This window comes from Chelon labrosus (genome assembly GCF_963514085.1).
Source record: "Chelon labrosus genome assembly, chromosome: 12".
Classification (NCBI taxonomy): Eukaryota; Metazoa; Chordata; class Actinopteri; order Mugiliformes; family Mugilidae; genus Chelon; species Chelon labrosus.
This window is the reverse complement of record NC_140345.1, coordinates 29,344,859-29,372,359: the sequence shown is the minus strand read 5'-3', so window position 1 is coordinate 29,372,359 and position 27,501 is coordinate 29,344,859. Positions and strand designations below refer to the sequence as shown.

Here is a 27,501-nt window from a genome sequence, read left to right as displayed (position 1 = left end):
GTGGAGGACGCCTGGTTCCACCGCGATGGACGGACAAGGAGGAAGAAGGAGGATGAAGGTGCGTGGTTTGGTCGGCCGTCGTCACGGTGACTCAGCAGGTCTGTAGCTTTATAAAGGAGGCACCGATGCTCAGTCTGTCACCACGGAGACGATGGCCTGGCTGCTAAGCATCGCCTGCTTCCTGGTCTGCTGCCCTGAGCTGCTGCAGGGCAAAGCCTCAGGTAAACACACCTGGACCCACCTGTCTGGGTTTTATTCTTTCTCTGTTTCAGTTCTCTACGGGTCAGAGATGGACCTCATCACAGCGACATCGACCATCACAGACTTTGGTGAAACGTCTTCTAGAAGCTCAACCAGTCCAGATGTCTTTGTTTCAGCTTATTCTATCATTTAATCCCTGACCTGGACGAGTGAGAACCTTCACAGACGTTAGAGTTCAGGGTTTACTTTCTTCCAAACACTTTCCAACATTTTCAGTCATTTTCCTGTCGTTGTTGTTCAGAGTATCAGCTGGAGTCAGAGGCTCTGAGCCAATGTGAGCTGCTACGAGGCTCTGCTGTTGCCAAGCAACAAGGAAACATCCCTCACTGTACTGAAGATGGCAGGTTCAGGTATGTGTAACCTAAATATAACTGAGTTAAAGACAATAATCTGAGAATCAGTGGAGACAATCAGCGTATTTAACCCTTCACCTCTAGATGTCTCATATTTGATAAATTAATTTCTGAGACCTCTGCTCCTCATCATCAAAACTTACCAGAAAAATCTGCTGTATACAAACTCAGCCTTGTCATCTGCCCCCTGGTGGATTCATCCAGGCTCTGCAGCCAGTAGCTTTTGGCAGCCGTTTCCCAAAATGGCCGCCTTCATGGACTTTCTGGTTTGTTTTCATGGAAATCTTTGCTAATTTGGAAAAGGTTGTGAATATAATGTATGTTGTAACTGATATTTCAACATGAATATTTACTTTATTGAATCAACCTATAATTACTTCAAACTTTATACATTATGTTAAAATGACTAAAATCAGACATGTTATAGCAGGTACATGTATTTATCTCAGTCAGTATTTAATGCTTTTCATGATGTTATCTGCATTATACCTGACACAATGACAGTTTTTCATATTTAATTAAACGGATTATTAAAATATTATCTTAATATATGCATTGATTTTATTCCATGTTAGAGTTAGATATCCAAACAGTAAAATGACATAAATGCCTGATTTCCTAATATGTGGAATTTGTTTTTTGTTGTATTTATTGGCTTTAATTCATTTCAAAACAAAAACATTTTTTCTCTGTATCATTTGAAACACACTTATGAATGAAATCCAGATGTTTCCAGACTCATTTCCTGTTTGTGTTTATTTGTGTGTAGACCTGTGCAGTGCAGTGGGCGGAGTCACGAGTGTTGGTGCGTTGACGCCGATGGTCAGGAGGTCGTCGGGACTCGAACCAACGGCTCTGCTCCTCACTGTGAGAAACAGTTTATTGATCAGTGTTGTTTCTGTCTGTCATCTGTTTTAATCCTGATTATTTATCAGATTATCAAACGAAGCCCAGCAAGGCGTCAGCAGCAGAGACAAGACTGACAACAAATGACAACAAATGTGATGATTTATGATTTTTAGAAAAAGTTCAGCTTGAAAGAAAACTAAACTCTGAACTAAAACTACTTCATTTGACTGCATGGACTCTGAAGATTAGAATAACACAAACAAGACAAAATCTGGATGAAAGTGAAAACTATATGTGATTACTATATGTGAATAAACTGACACATTATTAGATTATTATCTCTTATTTGGTTTAGTTTTATTTTATTTGCAGAAACAAAATCCAGATATATAAGAATAAAGAGGAGACGTCAGTAGACACTGATACTCCAGAGTTTAAGGAGCAAAGAACAAATGACGGCAAATAAAGAAGAAGCAGCAGCAGCAGAAGGGTGGTGTCCGTCAGTCTGAATATGTGTCCGTCTCCAGGTCCGTCCCCCTGCCAGCTCCAGTCCGTCCTGCGGTGTTCTCCTTCAGGCCTCTTTGAGTCGGTTCAGTGTGACTCCAGCAGGGGGCAGTGTTGGTGCGTGGACCAGGACGGCATGGAGCTCTACGGGACCAGACAGAGCGGGACGCCCCAGCGCTGTGAGTCCTAATATCGCTGCTCACTAAATGTGTCCTTCACTCCCTGAGTCCTGACTGACAGGTTGACCTCTGACCTCCAGGTCCTGGCAGCTGTGAGGTGAGGACGAGGCGTCTCCTCCACGTCTCCGGCTCTGCGTCTCCTCCTCAGTGTGACGACGATGGCGGCTTCCTGCCTGTTCAGTGTAAATTCATCAACACCACCGACCAATCAGAGCTGGACCTGCTGCACGCCTTCAACAGGTATCACACCTGTCTGTCTGTCTGTCTGTCTGTCAGGTGTGTGTCCAGTTTGTGTGTATATCTAGCTGTGTGTGTTTATGTGTGTGTGTTGTTGTTTTTATCCCAGGTTTCCTGAGGCCTTCCAGACCTTCACGAGCTTCAGGACGTTTTTCCCGCTGGTTTCCTCGTACTGTTTCTGTTCAGACACCAGAGGCCGAGAGATGAAGGACACGGGTACACAACACATGACACGACATCTACAGAGCTGCATAAAAGTGTTTGCACCCGGAGAATCTTTTTACTCTTCATAAGAATAACTCAAAACAAGACAAACACATGAAACAGAAATATTATATTTGTTTATTCAAGAAACTAATCATTTGTTCATATGAGTGAGTTGTAAAGTAACTGAATCCTTCCTGGTTTCTGGTAACAGCTGATCAGTGGTCTACAGCAGCTTGGAGGAGTTTTAGCCCATTCCTCAGAACAGAACCACTTCAGTTCTGAGACGTTGGTATAGATCATGTCCCACCCCAGAGACAATTAGTTTTATGATAATCTAAATGGATGCAAACATTTTTAAGCTGCACAACAAAACAAAATGAAAGTAGAAACATTGAGATCAAACATCCGTAGGAACGACTGCATCAAGCTCAGATCTGATGACTATCTCATTAAAGATGACGATGATGATGATGATGATGATAATGATGATGAAGGTGTGTGCCCTCTGTCCAGGGGTGGAGCTCCTGCTGACGGAGGTGTACGACTCTGCGTTCTCCGGTCTTCCCTCGGGTCGCTCCTTCTCTCAGACCAACATCTACAGAGTCCTGCAGAGGAGGATGCTGGGAGTCCGCCTCGCCGTGACGGGACGCTTCAGATGTAAACAGAGTCTGAGACCTGGATCAGACTTGTGTTCACACTGAGTTTAAACCGACCTCTAAATCAGATCCCTGTCTTCAAACCAGGTCCGTCTCCCTGTGAGGAGGAGCGCCGGGCGGCGGTGGAGGCGTCCAGCGTCTTCGTCCCGTCCTGTGACTCCAGAGGATCCTTCACCTCCAGACAGTGTCAGAGTGGAGGGCAGTGCTGGTGCGTCGATCCCACGGGAAGAGAGCTTCCTGGGACACGGCAGCAGGGAGACGCCCCCTGTAGTGAGTCCTCCTCCTCCTCCTCCTGTCTTCTCTCTCTCTCTCTTTTATTTCTTCTCTTAAACTCTTATTTTATTATTTATTTAAACTCATTTAATGTTTTTAAACTTCTCTCAGTTGACATTTATTTCCTCCTCCTCCTCCTCCTCTTCCTCCTCCTCTTCCTCCTCCTCCTCCTCCAGGTGCAGGTGACTGCCTCTCTCAGCGTCGTCTGGCTCTTTCTCGTCTTCTCTCGGGTCCCGTTGATCCTCCTCTCCAGACCTCCTCTGTCAGATCCTCCTGTCTCTCCCTCCTCCGTCCTCTCAGGGACCTCCTGCCGGTGGAGGAGGACGCCACCTCCTTCCTGTCTGACCTGACCGAGGTCCTCGACGGCCTCTTCCCTTCGGTGGGCGGAGCTCTTCAGGCCCTGGGCAGCTCCTCCTCGCCCCGTCGCCTCCAGGAGAACCTGTTTGGAGGGAAGTTCCTGAAGAACGCTGCGGCGTTGAACTTCAGCGGGGCGGTGGGGGCCCGGGGGTCTCTGGGCGTGGACCAGCTCTCCTCCCACATCGGCCCTCAGAAGAACCGGGACCGGGTTCAGTCTGTCAGCAGAATCCTGGAGGACCCGGCCTTCCTGTCCGCCCTCCAGAACACTCTGTCAGGTCTCAGCAGCTCGAGCTCGGCCTCCCTGGACCAGGTTCTTCTTCTTCACATCTTATTTTCCAAGCAGAACTAGCAGAAAGAGTTAGAACGTTCAAGAAATACTTTAAATCCTTTTCCGTCTGTTCTTCAGGAGATTTTCTAAGTTATTTACAGAACTTAGGATTTAGCTTAAAATCTTTTTCAATAATACACAATGTTAGGACCATCCCTAAATATATATCTGTAAATTCTCCGTGATGTTGACTGGAAACATCTCTGAACAGATGGACTCTGATTTGACTTTAAAATGAACTTGTAATGACTGATCAGCAGTTACTGGAAACCAGAAAAGGCCTCACTGATATAATATTTCTCTCTGGTGGGTTGGTTTCTCTTCTTTAGTCTTTAACACCATGTTTCATCCAGGTTCTGACTCCTCTGTTGCGTTCCTGCTCTGATGATGGCGAGGATGGAGCGGCGGCCATCTTTGTTCCTAGCTGTTTGCCCAGCGGCGGGTTCCAAGAGGTCCAGTGTCGGGGCGGGGAGTGCTGGTGCGTGGACTTTCGTGGTCGAGAAGCGTCGGGGTCACGGGTCACCGGGCGTCGGCCTCGTTGTCCGTCCCGCTGTGAGCAAGACCGAGCGGCGGCGCTGAAGGTGAAATCAAACATGGCCGCCGGCGCTGAAGTCTACGTCCCAGCGTGTTCAGAGGACGGAGACTTCCTGCCGCTGCAGTGCGTCGGATCTCGTTGCTTCTGCGTCGACGCTGAGGGGAAGAGGACGACCTCCGGGTCAACAGGGGGCGCTGTCGCCTGTAAGATATGATTTAAATTTAACAGATTTTACAGTTTTTAAAAACTTGTATTGATCCAAGTGGTATGGATTTTATTTTTCTCAGGTCCAGAGAAAATGAAACAGAAGCTTCAGACGTCTGCAGGTCGGAGAAAACCTGACTCATAAACATGTCACGTAGAATAAATTAAATCATCGTAGCTAACCTGACGCTATCTTACAGGCCGCTGCTCGGTGGCGTTAGCCGAGGTCACGGCGTTCAGACAGGAAGTGAAGAGCATCGTCACGCTGTCTAACTCCTCCCACTTTCCTCTGGGATTTGGATTCCTATTGGCTGAAGGTCTGCGTTTGACCCCTGAGGAGCTCCAGGTCAGCCAATCAGAGGAGGAGCTGCACGTCTCTGATAGGCTGCTGAGCCGTTCCAAAGCTGCTCTACGATTGGCTGCTTTCTCCAGTGAGTCACAGTCACATATTGATTAATTAGCAACTCAAACATCTCAGGTATTTTTCTCATCATGTCATTTCTACGTAATCCTCTCACTCTGTTTCTTTTCTTTTCTTAAACAGCAGTGAGATCCTCAGTAATAACACGAGTGCTTCCTGTTTGTTCTTCTTCTTCAGCTCTTCAGATGTTTCTGCCTCCTGGCCGTCGGTCGTACCAGCCGTTCTCTCCACAGTGTGGCGCTGACGGACGCTGGCTTCACACACAGTGTTACCACAGCACAGGTCACACACTGAATCCAAACCTGAAAACATTTAATTTCAGACAAACATCTGCTCAGGTCTGTCATAAAGACTGAAACCTGCTCATTCATGTTTGATTGTTTTTGTTCAGGTCAGTGTTGGTGCGTCGATGAAGACGGAGAGTACATCCCCAACTCTCTGAGGAGCCGATCTCTCATCCTGCCCAAGTGTAAGAAAACACAAATATTTGGAAGTGAAATCAGGATTTAAAAATGACTCCAAACAGTGGAGAAATATTTATTTACTGTGTATTTATTCAGTAAAATGAGCCAATATTACATATCAGAGAGATGCTCCTCTAGGATTACAACTTAATTTCAGGGCCAAATTAGAGTCCATCTGTCCAGAAGTGTTTTCCATCAATGTAATGAAACTCAGGTATCGTCCAGTTCCTGGTTTGTGGACCAGGACGGCTTGTCCTCATTGATGGACCAATGAATTGTGAATTCTACCAGTGAACTCTAAAAGAAAATGTCAGGACATCTGTCCATGAGCTGAATGTGAAGAGAAACTGGGTCATGCAGCAAGACAACGAGAACCAAGAACACAAGTGGTTCTACAAAAGAACGGTTAAAGAAGAACAAGATGAATGTTTAGGAACGGCCAAGTCAAAGTCCTGACCTTAATCCAATAGAAATGTTGTGGAAGGACCTGAAGCAAGCAGTTGATGTGAGGAAACCCACCAACATCTCAGAACTGAAGTGGTTCTGTTCTGAGGAATGGGCTAAAACTCCTCCAAGCTGCTGTAGACCACTGATCAGCTGTTACCAGAAACATCTAGTTACAAGGAGGTCACAGCAGATACTGGACACAAGGAGGACATGATATGTAATATTGGCTCATTTTCCTGGATAAACAAATACAGAAGTTTAATATTTCTGTTCTATGTGTCTGATTGGGTTCTCTTCTGAAGAATCTGCAGATGTTTTGAGTCATGTTCTTGCAGAAATGTAGACAATTTGCAAAAACTACCACACTCAGAGTCCCTGTCACAGCTAAGATCAAGTTAAATGTTCAGAATAAAAACCACTGAAAAAAAAAATGCATCGTCTCTACCAGTAAGTAGATTTTATTTCTGTGTGATCTTTGTCAATAATTAAATGTGGACTTTAAATCTTTCAGACATCATTCGTTTGTTTGTCTCAATGAAAACTCGTTCATGTGTTTTGTTGTGCAGGTCTGACTCGTTGTCAGAGAGCTGAGGCTCATTTCCTGCTCTCTGGTTGGACGAAAGCTTCTGACATCACCACCACCTCATCTTACCAGCCCAAGTGTGAGCAGGTAGGAAGACACATGGAGACTAGATTCAGAGCAGGACTGGTTTCACAGGACAGGGAGTGTAGTTTCCAGTTAGAGCATCAGAATCGTTCTTCAGCCGTTTTAAATCTGCAATCAAGCTGCAGTGCTCCGTCATTTCTGACCACAGGGCAGAAGAATTCAAACACGAGAGTGGATATTTAAAGTGGAGCTGATGCAAAAACCAAACTTTATGCAGCTTTTACATTTTTGCAGCAACCGGCTCAAGGAAAGTAAGAAATGAATGAATATGTTGTGTTTGTGTTTCAGGACGGTCGTTTCTCGGTGCTGCAGACAGGAGGCGCTGCAGGCTGGTGTGTGAACCCTCTGACCGGAGAGATCATACAAACCGCAGCCCGGGACGCCGCCGGACAGCTGACATGTATGACCATAAACACATGTTCACCATCTGTGATGCGTTCACTGTCCCCCTGTAACTGTGTGTGTGGTGCGTTCAGGTCCCAGCTGGTGTGAGCTGCAGAGTCTCCAGTGTCGTCCCGACGGCTCCTTTAGCCCCCTCCAGTGCGACGTCACTTCCTGTTGGTGCGTGTCTGAGGACGGACAGGAAGTGGGCGGGACCAGAACGTCAAGACAGACAGGACGCACGCCATCATGTGACCGTAGGCGTCTTTGTTTTGTGGTTGACTTGTTGTTACAGTGCGACCCCTAGTGGACAAATTAGGAACAGCTCGTAATGTTCGCACTTCCTCCTCCTCCTCCTCCTCCTCTTCCTCCTCCTCCTCCTCCTCCTCCTCCCCATCTTCTATCCATCTTCTTTCTTTGATCTTCATCATGATAATAATCTCCTCCTCAAATTGTAGAATAATTTAATATAATCGACCACCACAGCCTCTGGTGGTCATCAGAGGAACTGCAGCTCCAGTCAAGGCCGTTGATTGGTCCACATACTCCTGTGTTTCCAGGTCCTCTCTGCCCCGCCCCCGTCGTTACCCATGGTGCTTTGGTCTGCCGCACCGCCGCTGATGGACGCCAGAGCTGTGACCTCGTCTGTCACCACGGTTACCACAACTCACTTCCCGTCAGCAGCTTCCTGTGTGAGATGGGAAGTCGGCAATGGGTCGGAGACAACAGACCGCTGAGTGGAGCCTGCCAGAGTAAGACTCCTGACCTCTGACCTCTGACCTCTTAAAGGACCACATCCTTTAAACCCGACTGTAACTGACCTGTCTGTTTTCAGTCTCTCAGCCTCCACAGTCGGCGTCGTCCTCTCAGATCTGGTCGTTGTCGTCGTCCTGCTCTCAGATCAGCAGCTTAAAGTCTCAGTTGTTCAACACGATGACCAGCAGGGGGCTCTGCTCTGCACAGGTCAACTCAAACCAAACATCTTTATTATTATTGTTATTATTGTTAATGGTTTTAACATTAACCTGGTCAGTGAACCTTTATTTGTGTAGCTCCCTGTGTCTCAGCGCTCGGTGTCGCTCTGTGACGACTCCTCAGTGACTCTGCAGTGTGACAGCGACGACTCGCTGAGGTTAACGCTCAGATGGACGGTCGCCCTGTCTGACCTCCCGACCTCTGACCTCCCGGACCTCCATGACATCGGTGAGTTCAGACAAAAGGAAGAACAGCAGTCCAGAACCATAAGGTCCATGCTCCTGACCCTGGTCTCTATGGACCATGGTCTCTATGGACCCTGGAGTCCAAGAGTTAAGAGAAATACCACAAAGGTTCTAGTAACAATAGAACCAGGCCCACTCTCCATCCGGACATGTGGAGAACCAAAGAACCCAAAGTGTTCCACGTTGGGTTTTTACCTCTTGAAAGTGAATCTGGCTACAAAATCCTACTGATTCCACTACAGGAGGCAACGTACACACAACTCAACCTTTGGACATTTTATTTATCCTGGACATCATCACATTCTACCATTGTGATCATTATACAATCCAGAAGAAGATTGAGATTTCCTCCATGTTGTTCACACATGGAACTCCCCAGGGAAACCAGTCACCAAGGCATGCTACATATCAATGCTAAGCTAACTGTTATTACTAGATGGCTGTTTATTATCTGTAGTACCATCATTAGACCACTAGATGGAGGTAAACGACCATGTATGAAATGAAATGTGGCACAGGGCTCAGATTCTATCAGTCCAGTCACCATGTGGTTGATAGTTGATGTAGAATCATGTGGATAGACTCTAAAGGACAGAAGATAATAAAACTAGATCAGTTACATTTGTTGATGAAATATTGAGACAGAAGAAGAAACTCTGACATGATGACTGAGAATAAAAAAGTTTGTTGAGTGTTTTCTCTGTTAGCTGAGGCTAGCTGGTTAGCTCCAGCTACGTGATGCTTGGTATCAATGGAAAGAGAAGCTTCTCTAGTTTCACAAACCCCTTTGAATAAATTACACTTGGACAGGTGTCTTTACAGGTTTCAATCGTACCTTTTCAACCTGTTGCAGTTCGTTGCAGATGTTAAAGTTGTTTTATGCTCATTTTGTTCTATAACATTAGAGCTCTTCCTCAACGAGTCCAGGCTTCTGGAAGGAGTTCAGGGGCTTCTGGGTAATATTCGGTCCATGCTCACATCGGAGCCCAAACTGATTTCTACGACGACACCGAGCTTCGGCTGTTCCCGTGGTTACCACCTAGAACATGACACTGCAGGTTGTGGTGAGTGGGTTTCTGTTAGAACATGTCAGACATTAACTTCAGGCAGCACCAATGCAATTTATTTTGTATTGGACTCAGAGTCTCTGCTAATCAGTTCTGGTTGACTGGAAATGCATTCTGGGATATGTGGTCCAAAGAGTCACCTGGAAGAACCGTTTAGCTCGTTTCAAAAGTACAGAAACAGATGTAGCTTTAGAAAGTACCCATGATGCTTCAGTGATTCGGTGTCCCTCTGTCTCTGCAGTTATTTGTCCTGCTGGCAGTTTCTCCAGAGAGGGGACATGTCTCCCGTGTCCTCAGGGAACCTATCAGGACGAAAAGGGGCGGGACTTCTGCAACAGGTGTCCGACAGGCTCCTCACCTGTCGGAGCTTCATCTGTCAATCAATGTGAGTCCTTTTCACACCTGACATCCTCACCTCGGTCAGCTGACTGTAGATTAAATGTTCGTCTGCGTGTTCCAGGTGAGACCGAGTGTCAGAGGCGGGGCCTGCGCTGCTCACAGCAAGGTGACTTACTGCCAGCGCAGCCCGACTTCCTGTCTGGCAGGTGGAGGTGTTTCAGCAGTGAGGGGGCGGAGCTTGAGTGGACCAGCAGTGACAAGACTCTCACTGACAACGAGTGCTCAGGTGAAGATGCAGCAGCCAATCAGGGAGCAGCTCTTTCTTTCTGGTGTCGCTGTTTCTCATTGGTCTGCTGTGTTTATGTTTTAGTTCTCCGCAGGTTCCAGACTGTTCCTAGATCAGACCTGACAGTCGGCGCTGAGGACACTGACGTCCTCCAGACCCTGACCTCTGACCTCAGCACCTGTGTCCAAGGTAAAACATGCAGCCTGTGAGCTCACCAGCAGGTGTCACTATGTCCCACACACTGGACCTTTAATGAGGCTGAATTATTTACAGACTGTTTATGAACGTTATTGAAGTTTAGTTTGGCCATTTACAGATTTTAATAGAAACAAACTTGTTTGTGTTTCAGACACAAATTATGGACTAATACTGCAGGTTTCATGCTCACATATATATTTGTTTTGAAACTTAGTTTATCAATTTCTACTTAAAAACTTAAAAACTCTGAATCCACTAAGTTGTTAATTTAAGAAAATTTTTAAAAGATATTAAAATTAAATGAAATGTCGAGCCACTACTGAAGTTTACATATATTTTATTTTGTGAATTACTCTTTCTGGCCACTTCATTAGGTACACTAGTGAAACCAGTCCTGCTCTAAATCTAGTCTCCGTGAAGGTTCTGGTGTCCAGCTCTCGTTTCTAAAGCTGAACACCAGCATTGTCACTGTGTTCATTTCACAGGTACTTGTTGGTGTTGATGTCTAAGCTCCAACGTTTAAAACATCTGATCAGTGAAACTTCTCTAAATTAAATTCAGATATTAACATTGATTTCATTTTATACTTTTAAACAGATGTGCAGCAACAACAGTCTGATTACAGGTCATCATGTCATCATGTGATGGATTCCTCTGACTGTGTTTCTGTGTTTATTCCTCCCAGCATGTGCAGCAGAGCCGTCCTGCCACCATGTGGCGCTGTTCAACAGACAGACTCAGTGTCAACTGTACAGCACAAACACTCAGAACACACACTGCAACGCTTTGCAGCAGGTACACACCACATACACACCTGCACAGGTCAAACTTTACAACTAATTCATATTAATTAGGTAAAAATCAATGGAATCGTTCCTGGAGTGATCGAAGCCGTCAGGTCTGGATCACATCCCAGCTGGAAGCCTTTATTTAAATGTGGAAACACAAATACATGTTATTACACCAAGTAAAGATCGGCTTCTAGATTTATTTTTATGTTGATTATATTCATTGTTTTATTTTTAGGGTGTTTTCTCTGTTGCTATTTTTGTTAAGGTGTAATTGAATGTTTATTATTATCATTATTAATCCCATATAACGTCTGTATCAGCTCAGAGCTAAACTGATGTGTTCATTGATAAATCATACTCATGGCGCCTTAATGAAGCGTTGTAGTGTTTCCTCTGCAGTGAGCTTTATAACCCTCCTCCGCCCCAGCTCCTCCTGTCATTGCTGTGTCACTAATGTCTGGGTCTTTGTTGCTGCAGGGACGACGCAGAACAGAATAAAACCAAAAATTAAGTAAAAAAGTAAAGTTTTTTAATTGTTAAACATCTTATTTATCTTTTCTCTCTTCAGTCCAGTGGCTTTCTGGGTAATCCTCAGGCCGAGCGCTTTGATTCGCTGAGCTGCTCTGTGAGAGTGAGGGGCGGGGCTTCAGACCTGCTGGTCATCAGGAAGAAAGGTACAGTTACCATGGCGACTGGTCAATCCCAGCTGGATTATATGTGCTTGTTTGGTGTGTCGGTCCAGCTGAGTGTTTGACGTATTTTTATTTATTTATTTTTGTTCTTGTCAGGGGCGGAGTTTTCTTCACGGCAGCAGCAGCGCAGCTTCGTGAGGATGAGGATGATGAAGGCCGTCTCAGGTGTGTTCAGGACTCAGGTGTTCGCCTCCGGGCGGACCTCCCTGTCCGACGCCCACCGCTTCTGTCAGGACGGCTGCAGCCGGGACGCCTGCTGCGACGGATTCATCCTCAACCAGAACAGCCTGGACGGAGGTGGGTTACCATGGAGACGGGGGCTCGGATGAATGGATGAATGTGTGAATGGGCACATGGAAAACGTGAATGGGTGAACAGAATGACGTAAAAAACCAAATTAATTTAGTGAGTGTATGGAAATAAGGAAATAAGAAATAAATGAAAAACAATTTAGATAAATGAATGAATGGGTGAATTAATAAATACATTAATATGGTGTTGTGGTGAATGGATGAATGGATGTTTGTGTGTAAAGGAATGAAGTGAATGAATAAACTGATTGACAGATGATGGATTTATCCTATAAGTGAATACATGTGTTGAGTGAGTGAATGAAATAAAGTTGCTCCGCCCTCCTCAGGTTCTCTGCTCTGTGGTTGGCTGAGAGCTCCGTCAGTCCTGATGTGTGGAGACCAGGACTGGGATGTGACTGGACAGGGAGCAGCCAATCGTATCTGTGGGGCGGGGCTTACGTACAACGAACAGCAGCGTAGCTTCGTGTTCGACTTCGGTGGAGAGAAGTTTACGATCAGTAAGAAAATAAAGTCAGAGCTGAAACATTTAACATTTAGACACGACTCTGACTTATTTGTTTCCGTGCAGCTGATTCTGCTCTGCCAGCCGACAGCAAGAACAAGAAGGACTACCAGGCGTCCATCATCAGCTTCCAGGCCATCTACCTGAACACAGGTAGCTGACCTCTGACCTCTGACCTCTGACCTCTGGCCTCCAGCCTCTTGTATTAATTGTCTGTTTTTTTGTCAGAAGGAGATCCAGCAGTTGGAGGTTCAGCTCCTTCTTCATGTGCTGCAGCAGAGCTCGGTCCTCCTCTGGATGGTTTGTATCATCTCATTTTCATTTTGTTCACATGTAAAGTAGAATCATTCCATGAATAAATAAAATGTGTTTGGACCGAGTAGAATCATAACTGTGTGTGTGTTTGCAGCTTCAGTCGAGCTGAAGTTTGAGTCTCTAACCGACGCCGACGTCCTGGTGGATCCTCAGAGGACGCTCCCCGCTCTCTCCTTCTGGCTCAACAAGAACAACTTCAACTCCCAGCAGGCACTGCTCTGGTGTCTCACACGTAGGTCACACTTTCAGTGGAGGTGGATGTTAGGTTGGTTTATTGTACTTTAGTCCAGAGGTGGACTGATTTGAGCTGAGAACGTTGCCTTGATCTTTGCTGATTGGCTGAGTGAAACCACATGTTTCCAGTTTCATTGCTTCAGGGCAGATAAAGTTATTTATTTCGACGACACTTCAGATTCTGCTTGCTTTCCACAGCGTTACTGTCAGAATAACAGAGCATGCGTCCGTTAATCACGCAGTAAGAGGAATTTGCATTAACACTTTAATGACCTTAATTTGATTTGATGTGAGTTGTTGATTAACTGAGACCATATTTCTTTCTTGCGTGACATCATGAGGGAGGAGGAGCCAGAGACATACTTCTTGAAACAAGAATGTAAACAAACAAAATGGCGTCTGAACTGGCTGAAATATGTCCAAAAAGAAAGAAAGAAGGACAGTAGATGGACGTCTTGTCTTTATGAGACATGTGATGGAGTTATATTCTGATGTTTCAGGTTGTGACGAGGAGGCGCAGTGTTCGGTCGCTGACCTCAGAGACGCCAACTCAGCAGGTTTCTTCAGCTGCTCGTTGTTTCCAGACAGCAGAGTCTGTGGCGCCTACGACAAACCTCTGAGACGAGCCTGTCGCCCCCTGCTGGACAGGACGCCCAACAACACCTACAGCAAGAAAGGTAAAGATCAGGATCAGTCATTGAGACTGGAGAAATGTGTCAGTGATCTCCTTCCTGTTATAAAATTTATAAAAAGCAGCCGTTTTGCTTTTTAAGCCTAAAAAATACAACAAGAAATGAAATACTTGAATGACCAGAGTTGTGGAAGTGTGTGAGGTAATTAAACGATGTTCTGTGTTTTAGTGGATCTGTCTGGACCCGTGAAGCGTTTCTATCAGAGAGTTTCCTTCCAGAAGATGGTTTCTTATTCTGTTCGCAACCGAGTCAGTCTGAGAGGAAACACACCGCTGACTGAGGGGTAACACACACACTACATCAGACACAAGTTATACAGGTGAAATTAGTTTAGATAAAGACTGATATGAAAAAGTGAAACTAGTTGTATTGATTTCACAAACGACACTTTGGTTCAGTTACAGGGAGAATTAATTAGTGATAAACTAAAATGTCTTCTAGATTAGATAGTAGAAAACACCCAGATAGCAATGATATCATTCTGAACTCATTCAGCAACTCAGTGTAAACATTAGACCACTAGATGGAGGCAAAACCATGTAAGAAACTGAGGCACAGGGTTCAGATTCTATCAGTCAAGTCACCACGTGGTGCATAGTTGATGGAGAATCATGTGGATAGACTTTAAAGGACAGAAGATAATAAAAACTCTTTATAAGCACAAAATGGTTGCTTTGTGAAAGTAATGATGTCAGAGAAGGTCTTGAGAAGGTCTTTTACAAAAACAAAACTATAAATTCTGAATAATTATAAATATACATATATAAAAAAAAACAATAAGAAAATGTGCGTCCAGATCTCTTAAATTAAGTCAGCTACAGTCAGACCATTTAAAGTAAAACAGATGTTTTTAATCATGACTTCCTGTTTCCAGCTTCAGGGAGTGTGAGCGGCGTTGTGATGAGGATCCTTGTTGCCGTGGTATCGGCTTCGTCCGTGACAACAAATCACCAGGTATCCACGGTTACTGTCACATTCAGCTTCATAACTGTATGAAGTACAGTTTATTTGGTACAAAGTGTGAAAGTAAGAACAAAGTAAACTCAAAGGAACATCTTTTCACCCACATAGAAGCATTTACTGTGTTGTTTTGTGTGTTTGCGTGTTTGTGTATTTGCAGGAAGCTCAGACGTGGTGTGTCTGTCTCTGATCAGTCTCGGGGTTCAGACCTGCGGTGAAGACGACTCGACGACCTGGAGGACTCAGGACTGTAGACCGTCTGTGGTGAAGACGACGCCGGAACCATTCGGCTGGTACCAGAAACCTGGTACTGAGTACACATGATACACATTAAGTACACACTGATACACATAAAGAGACACTGTGTGTGATGTGTCATTTGTGTTTCAGTGAATCAGTGGAGTCCTTCTCCTGCTCTCTGTCCTCCATTCAACCTGCCACCGACCAAAAACAACGGTAGGTCTGCAACACTGATCACTCTACAACAAGCTACTAGCTTAGCTTAGCTTAGCTTGAATGTACATCAAAATTATATTAACTATCTAAAATGACAGAAACCATCTTTAGAGTTTTAGTTTGGCCCAAGTCCCGCCCACTAACATGGATCTTATGACCTATACTGCAGCCAGACACCAGGGGGAGCTCTACTTGCTATTTGTTCCAAACACGTCCAAAATTGAACGAGCTGACAAACGCCTTAGGCCAAAAAAAAAGGTAATCAATCAAAGATTCCCATTGGCTCCTGACACACCAGTCCAATGAAATTAAAGGGGATGCGGCTAGAAGTCTACATGTACTACAAAAACATTCACTGCAGAGGACGACAAAGGACAATCAGATGGACACTTTTATGGATTCTTTAATGTGCACAATAGTAGAATGATGATGTCCAGGCTAAACAGAACAGACTGACAGGAGAGTGTTGTGTGTCTCAGTGTCGATGGACGAGTGGCGTCTCCTCTCCGACTCTTCGTTCCTGATCGACCCTTCTCTCTCTACATATGATGTCATCCACGTGAGCCGCGACATCGCCATCGACCAGGACAAGACCAGGGACTGGTGTCTCCACGGTAACCATGAGAGTTTACATCATCATCATTCAGGCTTTATTAACATCAAAGAGGCAGAGGATGCTGACGCTCCTCTATTTCCTGTTTCCTGTTAGCTTGCCAGGAGGCGGAGTCTTGTGTCGCTGTGTCACTCAGGGAGGCGGAGTCTGCCACTCGCTGCATCCTCTACCCTGACACCACAGCCTGTGGGCTAAGCTCCGCCCCTTCCTGCCGACTGGTTGTCAGAGAGCCCGCCCAACAAGTGTACCTGAGGACAGGTGAGCCGGTCAGCCAATCACAGCAGAGACACCTGCAGCCAACCACCTGTCACTCACATGTCTGCTTTCGTCTCCTCAGAGCGGATGCCGGTGCTCACGTCCGTCTCCATACCTGGTCATGGGACCCTGAAGGGCGTTGCCGTGGAAACGGCACTGGGATCAGACAGGAAGACGGTCGTTCAGTTCCTCGGGGTCCCGTACGCCCGGCCCCCGACCGGATCGCTCCGCTTTGAAGAAGCTCAGCCAGCTGATTGGACAGGAACCTGGGACGCCACCAAACCACGGTAACCACCCGTCTACCTGTCTAACAGCGCCCCCTACAGGCTGTGGACATGTTGATGATCTGGTCTCAGCAGATGGAATGAAAAAGGTTCATCCTCTGGAGAGCAGGACAGAGATGAGAAACACTGGTCGTTAGATTGAGAGAAAATAATAATATATATGATAACATTCATGTTGTTAAGATACATCACAGGACGAGACCATGAATAATAGCACTCATTAACTAACAGTGTTATATTTAATACGTGCTCGTCTTGACTGATTTTAGTCTCTCAAACACTTTGTATGTATTCTGTCCTCCAGTCCCAGCTGTGTCCAGCCCGGTGATGAAGAGTCTTCAGGGTCCAGTGAGGACTGTCTCTACCTCAACATCTTCACTCCTGCTGCACCGGTGAGTCCTGTCCTTCTATAAGGACCTCACTCATTTATTCATTCACTTCAAGTTGTGTTTGTTTCAGTTATAATTAGTTAACCCTTCTATGAAGCATCACGTAGCTGTAGCCAGCCTGCTAGCCTGCTAGCCAGCTAGCCTCAGCTAACAGAGAAAACATATATAATCTTATACTTATTCATATTTTATATGTCCTACTATTTTTTTTTCTGTGTGTCTTAGAGGGCGGCTGCTCCAGTCCTCGTTTTCTTCTTCAACCCTTCGGCCAATCAGAACCCAGGACTCCTGGATGGCTCCACCCTGGCTGCTGTGGGTAATATCGTCGTGGTAACGGCCAGCTACCGGACGGCGGCGCTGGGATTCCTGAGTACAGGTGAATAAAAACACACACTCACACCTGCACAGGTAAACTCACAAGTCGACTCGTTAATCCTCTCTGCCGCGTCCGTTCAGGTGCGTCTGGTCTCCGTGGTAACTACGGCCTGTCGGATCAGGAGGCGGTGCTTCGTTGGGTCCACGCCCACATCTCCCTGGTGGGCGGAGACAACATGAGAGTGACGGTGGGGGCGGAGCGTCGCGGCGCTGACATCGCCAGCCTTCACCTCCTCTCCTCTTCCTCGTCTCCTCCTCTGTTCCAGAGGATGATTCTGATGGTGAGAAGAAGAAGCTCTCCGCTCTGTCCAGTCAGTTATCAGATATTAATTACAACCTTTAAACTTTAAGCCTCAAACTGGATCCAAACAAGAAACAAGAAATTCAGGAGTTTAAGAAAAACCTTTAACTGTTTATTGAAAATAATTTGTGAAATGTTCAGAAGAGAAAAGAACAAACTAGAAGTTAACAAGAGCAGACACAAAATAATAATAACAGAAAAAGTAAAAAATAAAAGATTTGTTCAACATTACAACGAGTACACATGTTTAAAATTCTTCTTCTTCTTCTTCTTCTTCTTCTTCTTCTTCCTGCAGGGTGGTTCTGTGTTTTCTCCGTCACTGGTCCAGACCCTCTCCACCTCCAGACGCCAGGCGCTCGCTCTGGCCAAAGAGCTCGGCTGTGTGACCTCCGACCTCGCCGATGACGACAAGATGGCCGCCTGCCTCAGAGCGACCCCCGTCCAGAAGCTGAACGCCGCTCAGACCAAGGTAGAGTCTGAACCCCAGGACGGTCTGTGAGGATCAAAGCTGGTACATGTCTGATCTGAGTTTGTTGCAGCTGCTGGCGGTCAGCGGTCCGTTTCAGTCCTGGGCCCCGGTCCGTCAGTCCGTCTCTCAGTCGTCCTTCCACGGAGTCGACCTGCTGCTGGGAACCTCAGACCACGACGGTCTCATCAGCCGGGCTCGCAGGATAAAGGTCAGAGGTCACGTCCTAAACTCTGTCGCTGATAAACGAGTTCAGATTCAACGAAGGAATCTCTTGTGTTCAGGACTTCGAGGCTCTGCAGGGTCGAGCCGACGGTAAGACGGCGTTCTACGAGGCTCTGAGTCGCTCTCTGGGCGGAGCCTCAGGAAACGAGCTGCTGAAGGAGGCGGCGGGTTGGTTCTACTCTCTGGATCACAGTCCGTCCGCTGCCGGGTACAACCTGTTCTCTAGAGCGCTCAACAACGCCACCAGGTCAGAGCTCCAGCTGGGCAGCGAGCTAAATGTCACATGAACAAACTCTAACAAGAAAATAAAAGATGAAATACAAACAGGAAGCATCTGATGCCAACACTCAGATATAGAATTATTCATTTTGCTTTGCAGAGATCTGTTCATCATCTGTCCCACCCTGCAGATGGCTAGCCACTGGGCTAGCAGCAAAGCTAACGTCTTCCTGTACCACCAACCAGCGTCCAGTGCTCACGACAGGTGACACCGCCATGATGCCACGTTGGGTTTTTACCTCTTGAAAGGGAATCTGGCTTCTGGACATTTTATTTAGTCTGGACGTCATCACATTCTACCGTTGTGCACATTATACAATCACTTTAAATCAAACTAGATAACTGTTGGAAACAACTTCTTCTTAATCGTTATCTTCTTCAGCTGCAGAAACTCCTACTTTTATATGAAACAAATTGAAATACTAAAACGTAAAGTACAACTGTTAACAGAAAATTAACTCATCTTATTTTTCAAATACGTGCAGGGCCGACGTATTTGTTCCTCTGGACGTTCAGTTTGTTTTCGGGGATCCTCATCGACCAATGAGCTCCCAGCGTTTCACGTCGACCGACCGCCGCCTCTCTCTGGCCTTCATGACCTACGTTTCCAGCTTCGTGCGGACCGGGTCAGAACGGCGCTCTAACATCTGATCGGACTCTGAACCTGACGAGTTCTGGTTAAGAAAACAAAGCTGACTTTTTTTCTCCCGTCTTTTCTCAGGAACCCGAACCCATCACGCTTGGTCTCAGCTCCGCCCCGCTGGCAGCCAGTCCTGTCCCCCGAGGCTCCACCCACCTACCTGCAGCTAAGCCCCGCCCTCCGCCATCAGCAGGGTCTGAGTCAGGGCTCCTGCTCGTTCTGGGGCCAACTGGGAACCAGACTGACCAGTGTGAAAGGTCCGTCTGTTCTATTTGACTCCACTGTCTTCAGCTACTTTACTCAGTGCTGCTGTTCACCTCTAATGGATCAAAACTTCTTCACTCTTATTTTCTACTGTTTTCCTTCAGTGATGCAGACATTAGATCACATTAGATCAGGTTAGATTAGATTAGTTACTAGGGATAGTAAGTGGGAACAAGTTACAAATATTATATTAAGTCTTTACTTTATTAAAGAACCCAGTATGTAAAATTGTAGGGAGATAGCAAAATATTGATTATCTTAATTTTTATTTTATGGATTCAGAACAAAACAATATAAAACCTGATTATCAGCAGCAGTAGTCATTAAATGACCAATGTACTGGGTCTGACTGGAAAGGATTTCCACAGTCCCTCAGGTCCCATATGGTCTAGCGGTTAGGATTCCTGGTGGTGGCCCGGGTTCAACTCCCGGTATGGGAACTTTGTCTTTAGCTCCGTAGCACAGTCTGAAGTCTGAGGTACCGTGATCAATCACCTACAAGATGGCAGTACTCTGTTTATTATCTGTATCACTAGATAGAGGGAAAGGGACATGTATGAAACTGAGCAACAAGGCACCGATTCTGTCAGGCAAAGCACCATGTGGCATTGATGGAGAATCACATAGATAGACTCCAAAGCTCATAAAAACAATATCAGTTCCATTTGTTGTCACTAGTTTATGGGAACTTATTCTTTACTCTGAGACTCAGGCTCCTTATTGTGAAGTGTTGATGTATTCCACTCAAGTTCAGTAAGTTTCCTCAGAGTAAAAGTTGGTTGCAGTCTATAAACCAACCACTAGATGTCACTTAATCCTGAACAGTGTTTGATTGGCTTAAGAACAATTTATCATAAATTATTATCAGATAGTTTCCTGATCTACTAATCAATACATTTCTGTATTTGAACTAATAAAACAGACTCAGTTTAACTCTATGATTTCGGTTTCCTGTCTCCAGGTGAGTTGGGGGCGGAGCCTGTTCAGCCTGCATTGGCCCCCGTGCTCCCCGTGGCCGCCCCGTCCAGCCAATCACAGACTGAGAAAGACGCCTACAGCTGAGCTAGTGACATCATCGCCCACTCTGATGACATCACACCGCTTCATCTCCCATAATTCAGTTTGATTCAAATCATTTTTCTGTCGATCGATCTTGTTCCTAATCATCAATAAAAAGCATCTGAAACCACCAGAGCTCGACTCCTCGATTCTTCCTCTGTGTGTGTGTTGGGAGAGTGGCTTCCTTGATTGACAGGTGTCTCATCCAATCACAAAGTCAGATCAAGACAGAAACACAGGAAGTCAAGCTATGTGTTGAATCAGTTGGTACTTTGTTGATTATCAGTTCAAATTTAATAGATTTTAATTTAAAATTGACAGAGTTCAGCATTCAGACACTTGATTTGAGACTTTTTCTGTTATATATTAAATTAGTTGTGTAACTCTATAATAAACAGATATTATAATAAATAAACCCAAATGTCTGTTTGTTTTAAAATTATTAAAAAGTTTGATAAAATTATAGAAATAATGATAAAAACAAAACAAAAAAACAATTTTTTTCATTATCTGTGTCAGATCGTTAACGTCCTGGTATCTTAGGGCTTAAAGAACATTAAATACAAAATATTCCTTCACATTAGTCTTATTGTAGAAACTATGGCAGCTCACAGACATTTTTATTTATTTTGTGATTTATTAATATACAGTATATTACTCTCATTTGACGAAACATTAGGTACACTAGTGGAAACAGTCCTGCTCTAAATCTAGTCTCCATGGAGGTTCTGGTGTTCAGCTCTAGTTTCTAAGAACTCAGAGAGACGTTGATTAAACTGTGTTTTCATTCTGTAGAACTACTGAACTGTAACTGGTTCTAAATTATGGATCATCTCCTCGAATCAATCCAGTTCACATCCATTGCATTGCAGTGGTCTGGTCCACCTCCCCCACGTGGAGGACACACCTGAGGCGTGTGGCTGATGTAAGTTACCAAACAAAGATCTATTTACTTTCTCACTCAGCACCAACACATTCCAGTCATTAGACGCAGCCCTAACTTTTACTGTTGTTGTTAAGTAGGCGTTAGCTGGCTGATGCTATTCAGTGATACCAAATGTAAATGGTAAGATATATAATATGATCTCTTAAAAATAAAAACTTGAAGAGAAAGAAAATGTTTTCAGCATTCTCATTATCTTACAAAGATTGGGGAATTTAAAACAATGTGATTAGATAATATTTTGTTTGCTGGTAGTCAGGAGGTTAGGCTGGGTTCTCTGTCTTTACTGACCTTCACATCTTTACGTTTGTTTTGCACTTATTGTTCATATTGTTCCTACCTCTTTTTCTCCTTTAAATGATTATCTCTTTAAACCAAATGACACAGTAGTTTGTCATTAAAGGAAGATGTCTCCTCTCATTCGTCACATCTGATTAAAACCTTTGTAACATCAACTCAACATCAGGACAGACATGAAGGAGGACTTAGATTAGATTATTAGTTAAAACATGTTCACTGGTGTACCTAATGTTTTGGCCACTGACAGCATTTCTTTCACACATTCATATTCTGCTAGAATGAAATTAAAATCTAAATCACTGTGTGACCACAGCGTGGAGCTCTGCTGATTCAGAAACCTCAGGAAATAAAGGGAGGACCGACCCTTCCTCCTCCTCCTCCTCCCCCCTCCTCCTCCTCCTCCTCCTCCTCCTCCTCCCCCCTCCTCCACCTGTGAGCAGGTGAGGCAGGTGTATAAAGGAGTCTTTCTCTGGATGGAATCAGACTCCAGCAGCCGCTCACACTGAGATCTTTGTCACAAACTGTTTGGATTTCCTGCAGGAAGATGAAAACGCTGCTCGCTCTGTGTGTCGCTCTCAGCCTCACCACCTCGGGTAAGAAATCTCCACTCAGCTCACCTCAGCTTTCCTCAGGGTTTGTTTCATATATGTACACATATATATATGTGTACATATATATATATATATGTGTGTACATGTGAAAGTCAAAGGTGTTGAAGTATCCCTCAGATTAGTTCAGCTGTTTGATTCTTTTCATTACAACTAATCTGATGATTATTGTCGTGATCGACTGCAACGACCAAAGCAGTCTCCCTGTCGTCTTCACCTCTAACAGTCTCAGACTCAAAGAGATTCACTCGCTGTGATTCCATCTCATGTTTCTCAACAACAAAGTCGAAGGCTTTCTGCAAAATGTTGACAGTCAGAGGATCGACTTGACTGATGAGCAGTTATTTTACAAGCAAACACCAACAGTCTGATGGTTTTAGCTTCTTAAAATGTTCTTTTCTCTTGTTGTGTGTGTTGTGGTCTGAAGAGACATCATCCACATTTTATAAACTCCATACCAAATCGATAAAGAGATTTATTTGTGTGATAGAACCTCACATATAGTAAACGCTGCTAACCTGAGCTCTGGATCACTTTGGTAGATTTGATTTCTTTAACCATTTATTACTAAACATTACATCCAGACGTCACTTTAAACCATTTTTGCCGTATTTATCTGTTTGTTTTTATCTCTTTCAGTTATTCCTTTCCAATACGTAGAGCCGTTGATCCGTTGCATCCATATCTGTTGTATAGTTCATATTAACACATTTTCAGGAGTCAGGTAAAATCTTTAAAGACAAACATGCTGCCTGCAGATGTGTTTATCAGATGTGTTTGAAACATCTTTAATCTCAAAGCCCTAGAGTTGTGACGTGTTAGCTGAAGTTGACAGAAACTGTGGAGGTTAATGGTTGATAAGTGAATGTGTTGTAATTTAGTCATATCGAGTCCTAATTTAAGCGCTAGCACTCCAACCGTTGCCTAGCAGCTGTGTTCATGAGTTCCATTTGAAGCTAGCATATAATTCAGTTTATATAAAATTCCAGCCAGATTAACTGTTCCACCTGCTTTATTATGCTAAGCTAAGCTAGCTCTCCCACATATCAAAGGTTCATGAGTTGATTCCACCACGGATCACGTCACCACCAGTAACAGTAGTAACTCGAGGCTAACGTAGCATGCTATTGTAGCTAGCTAAGCTGACCGTGTACGAATGCAGCAATAAGACTTTTTTCTCCCTGTCATTCTGTCAGTGTTGTCCCAAACGACGTTAGCTACCAACTCCACCATGCCACCCAACGTCACCAACATCAACACCACTACTAGCCAACCCAACATCACTACGCAACCCAGCATCAACTCCACCATGCAACCCAACATCACTACGCAACCCAGCATCAACTCCACCACAAATCAACCCAACGTCAACTCCACCATGCAACCCAACATCACCAACATCAACACCACTACTAGCCAACCCAACATCAACTCCACCATGCAACCAAACTCCACCATGCACCCCAACATCACCACGCAACCCAACATCAACTCCACCATGCAACCCAACAACTCCACTGCAATTCAACCTAGCAACTCCACCACAAGTCAGCCCAACAACTCCACCACAAGTCAACCCAGCAACTCCACCGCAGCTCAACCCAGCAACTCCACCGCAGCTCAACCCAGCAACTCCACCGCAAGTCAACCCAGCAACTCTACCACAAGTCAACCCAACAACAACAGCGCAGCAACAGCCCCGACTGTGTCACCTGGCAACACCGTGGCTCTATCCTCTGGTGCCACGGCAACCTCTACGACCAAACCAGACACAGCTGCGAGCGCGGCTCCACCTGCACCACTCGTTGGAGGTGATGGAAGAGTTCCTGGATGGGGAATAGCTCTGCTGGTTCTGGCGGCTCTGATTCTGCTGATGGTGATTGTGCTGCTGATAACAATGGTGAGCATCAACTGATCTATACGGTCCTAGTTCCTCTTTAATCCTCAAGGTCTCACGTTCGGTGATTCAAAGGTAAACAGCATCGTCGTGTTTATCTGCGTCAGATTGGTGGAGTCACATTGGAGGATTTATAAGTCAGTTATTTGCTCAAGGCATGTCAAGGCTTTTTTTCTCTGCAGTACTTTAGGTCTTACTTTCTGATGGAGACGCTTGTCCCACACATTTTAAAACTTAAGAAATTACCTCAGACTTAAAGTGTTCAATGGTTCCTGGTAGATCATTTTCTGTAAAAGTCAATATACATTACAACAGTGTTCTCCTCATAGAGCTCAATGCAGTCATACTGGTTGGTCACCATTTTCACAGTTTATCGTTAATGTTAGCTCACTTTTATGCATTCATACATTACCTTTTTTCGAAAGCTGACAAAGAGAACCCAATCAAACACATGGAACCGAGATATTAGACTAAAATGAGTCAATATTACATTTTAGAGAGGTGCTCCTCTAGGATTAAATCAGAGTCCATGTGTTCAGAATTGTTTCCATCAATGTAATGAGACTCAGGTGTGGTTCAGGTCCTGGTTTAGTTTCAATAAATCAGGGATTTGTCTCAGTCTGATCTTCACAACACATGTTTGTGGACAAAGGAGCTTTCTGAGGAGCTCAGAGAAAGAGTTGTTGTTGCTCATCAGGCTGGAAAAGGTTCCAGAACCATCTCTAAAGAGTCTGGAACCCACAAATAATCCACAGTCAGACAGATTGAAGACGACTGTTCCCCTCCACAGGAGTGGTCCACCAACAAAGATCACTCCATAATAGTCTGAGAGGTCCCAAAGGAACCCAGGGGAACTTCTAAGCAGCTAAACTCCCTGGAGACTTTTTATTTTTAATAATTTGTGAGGCAGTCTGTATGAAGAGTCTCTGACCCCAGAGCGTTAACAAATCAAATGAAACAACAGATTTGTGAGTCATGAACAATGACTTGCTGGACTTTTATTCTGCAGTTTGTGAACGGGTTTGGGTCTTTACCCAACCGTCATGAGCTGTAGTGAGTTCACAACGTTTTGAACATTTGGACACAAGTGTCTTTGGTACAGTTTATATAAATATATCGAGGATGATCCTAAATCTGAGATCACACGACACCCCTCCTCCTCTTCTTCTGCTTCACAGTCTGGTCCTTCCAACTGCAATATGTTCAACTCCCTGTCTGATAACCAGATAATCAGTGGTCATAATGTTACGGCTATTTAATGTATATTTAACATTTCAATCTAGGCCCACGGTGTCGTACATATTTCAGTTTTTAAGCTAACAAAGCCACCATTTTGTGTCTCCAGCTGATGTGGTGCTGCTGCTACAAGGGGAGCAACAGTCGCTTCAGTCCCTACGAGCAGCGAGACGACGTCCCCCTCTACACCACCCACAGCCGCTTCGGAGCCACCAACGGGACGCTAACCGTAAGTCAGGACCTCACAACGCTGCACGTCCTCACAAACACGGCAGGGCGTCGGGACGGTGCAGCGTGTGCTGGTTGTGTCTTTGTGTTTGTAACGTGACGCCTTGGAAGGTTTGTTCCCTGCAGCGTGTTAATAGAAGCTAATCTGAGTTGGATCCAAACGGGCGTGTGGAGCAATGTTTGTTTTCTACTGAGTCACAGTTTGAACAGGGAACAGTGAGTAAATCAGTGGGACGTACACATGTAGCGTGATTAATGTGACGTTGACAACGGGACAAACAGAGCCGTCAGGGAGTTCAAACCTGGAATAACCATTACTGTCAGAGTGGCTCTAATAATGGTTTTATAATGGTCAGTTTGTTACTGTGATAAATATAACTGGAACAGTTACGATTGTCTGAGTTTACCTAACAGTATATTCCCTGATTCTTCCCAGTGATTTGTTCTGGCTGAGATTTAAGCTTTTAAATTAGATGAAAAAAACAAGGTCCCGATTTTCTCCACCTTCAATGTTTTTGTGCATCGGTCTTTTCATTGGGAACTGATCATGCTCCAGAAAAGTTTTACTGTTGCAGGTTGTAATTGGTTTAAATATTTATCTCGAGGCTAGACGTGAAGTTTTTAACGTCCAGCTGGTGCCACTGGCTAGCTTGGAAGCTAACCCAAATTTCCCCCACCCACAAATCTTTTGCATTGTTCTGGAGTCTCTCCGCTGGGAACTGATTCTGCTCCACCAGAGATCTGCCGGGCCAATCAGATCGTTTGGAGAGCAGGGCTTTTTTTGCTCTATTTTGGTTGAACCATACGTGATAATGACATCCAGTTACCAGCCTCTGGTTCTGATAAAAACTCATTCTGGATACGACGGACTACGAATGTCCATAAATCTGCTTTCACTAACAAGACCACACCTCAGTAGGTACGAAGAAGTTTATTTTGGCCAGGTAATGGGAGGGAAAGGTGGGGGATGGGATGAAGGCAGATGTAGAGACCGATGGTGGTCCTCTGATGTTCAGATGAAGGAACCAAGGGAGTTAGATTTAGGAGCACATCTGGGAGCTTCAGCTCCATGTCGGTGTTCCTGCAATGAGATTGTAAAGAAGAAGAAGAGGTGTGGACTTGTTCCTGAACCTAAGTTCTATAACTTCATTAAACATCTGAGAAAGAAAAGGTCAATGTTTAATCCCCTAATTTATCTGTTTCAGGATGACATGGGAAAGCCGAGGAAGAACCGAACGGGATTTTACACGGTCAACCCTTAGAGACGCTCCGGGGCCGATCGGCAGAAACCGGACCAACACGTCCTCATTTAGATCAACTTTTATTTATTGTTTGTGCTTTATTTTTAAAGACACCTATGGTGACACATACAATTTAGAAACATAATAATAATAATAATAATAATAACAACAACAACAACAACAACATTATTAATAATTAACTGTCATATTTTTGCATCATTGTATCATCATATCATCATTATCCGTCTATTTGATCGTTGACCGTTATACCTGGTTGCAAATTGTCTGTAAATATTCAGTAAATTCTAAAGTACTCATTCCTGTTTGAATACTGTAAATATGTATAATTATTATTATTTTTAATTATTCACATTAATCGATTGGCTCTGCTACTAATATTCAGAATCCTATTTTCATCCACAAAATATTATTATTTTTATTTTTTAAAAATTATATTTTAAATGTTTAAAATGACACATGCTTGATAATATGATGGATATAACAGTTAT

The 27,501-nt window shown here is 44.6% G+C and overlaps 2 protein-coding genes across 3 annotated transcripts; both read left to right on the top strand.

Annotated features, from left to right (window-relative positions):
• Window positions 1-151: 151 nt before the first annotated feature.
• On the top strand, window positions 152-20,725 carry tg (thyroglobulin; the record flags this gene model as incomplete). Its single annotated transcript, XM_084556942.1, has 48 exons — window positions 152-221; window positions 503-611; window positions 1,384-1,481; window positions 1,991-2,146; window positions 2,227-2,386; window positions 2,493-2,599; window positions 3,104-3,247; window positions 3,334-3,516; window positions 3,696-4,186; window positions 4,558-4,942; window positions 5,027-5,065; window positions 5,144-5,374; window positions 5,542-5,646; window positions 5,756-5,833; window positions 6,842-6,945; window positions 7,231-7,342; window positions 7,419-7,580; window positions 7,884-8,075; window positions 8,159-8,286; window positions 8,376-8,526; window positions 9,449-9,607; window positions 9,852-10,235; window positions 10,320-10,424; window positions 11,119-11,228; window positions 11,793-11,898; window positions 12,013-12,213; window positions 12,557-12,727; window positions 12,799-12,885; window positions 12,967-13,032; window positions 13,142-13,279; window positions 13,782-13,958; window positions 14,142-14,256; window positions 14,848-14,927; window positions 15,094-15,240; window positions 15,324-15,389; window positions 15,869-16,003; window positions 16,099-16,260; window positions 16,340-16,544; window positions 16,846-16,930; window positions 17,156-17,306; window positions 17,387-17,586; window positions 17,902-18,075; window positions 18,146-18,283; window positions 18,357-18,544; window positions 18,677-18,781; window positions 19,062-19,202; window positions 19,298-19,473; window positions 20,442-20,725. The coding sequence occupies 48 exons, from the start codon at window positions 152-154 to the stop codon at window positions 20,540-20,542; spliced, it is 7,278 nt and encodes a 2,425-aa protein (XP_084413068.1). The 3' UTR covers window positions 20,543-20,725.
• Window positions 20,726-22,466: 1,741 nt separating this feature from the next.
• On the top strand, window positions 22,467-27,372 carry LOC311497659 (uncharacterized protein). 2 transcript variants are annotated; one of them, XM_084558006.1, is made up of 3 exons: window positions 22,467-24,290; window positions 25,633-25,752; window positions 26,957-27,372. In XM_084558006.1, the coding sequence occupies exons 1-3, from the start codon at window positions 23,622-23,624 to the stop codon at window positions 27,011-27,013; spliced, it is 846 nt and encodes a 281-aa protein (XP_084414132.1). In that variant the 5' UTR covers window positions 22,467-23,621; the 3' UTR covers window positions 27,014-27,372. The 2 variants fall into 2 exon arrangements, with proteins under 2 accessions (XP_084414132.1, XP_084414131.1); XM_084558005.1 differs by lacking the exon at window positions 26,957-27,372 and having other exon boundaries at window positions 25,633-25,986.
• Window positions 27,373-27,501: the final 129 nt, after the last annotated feature.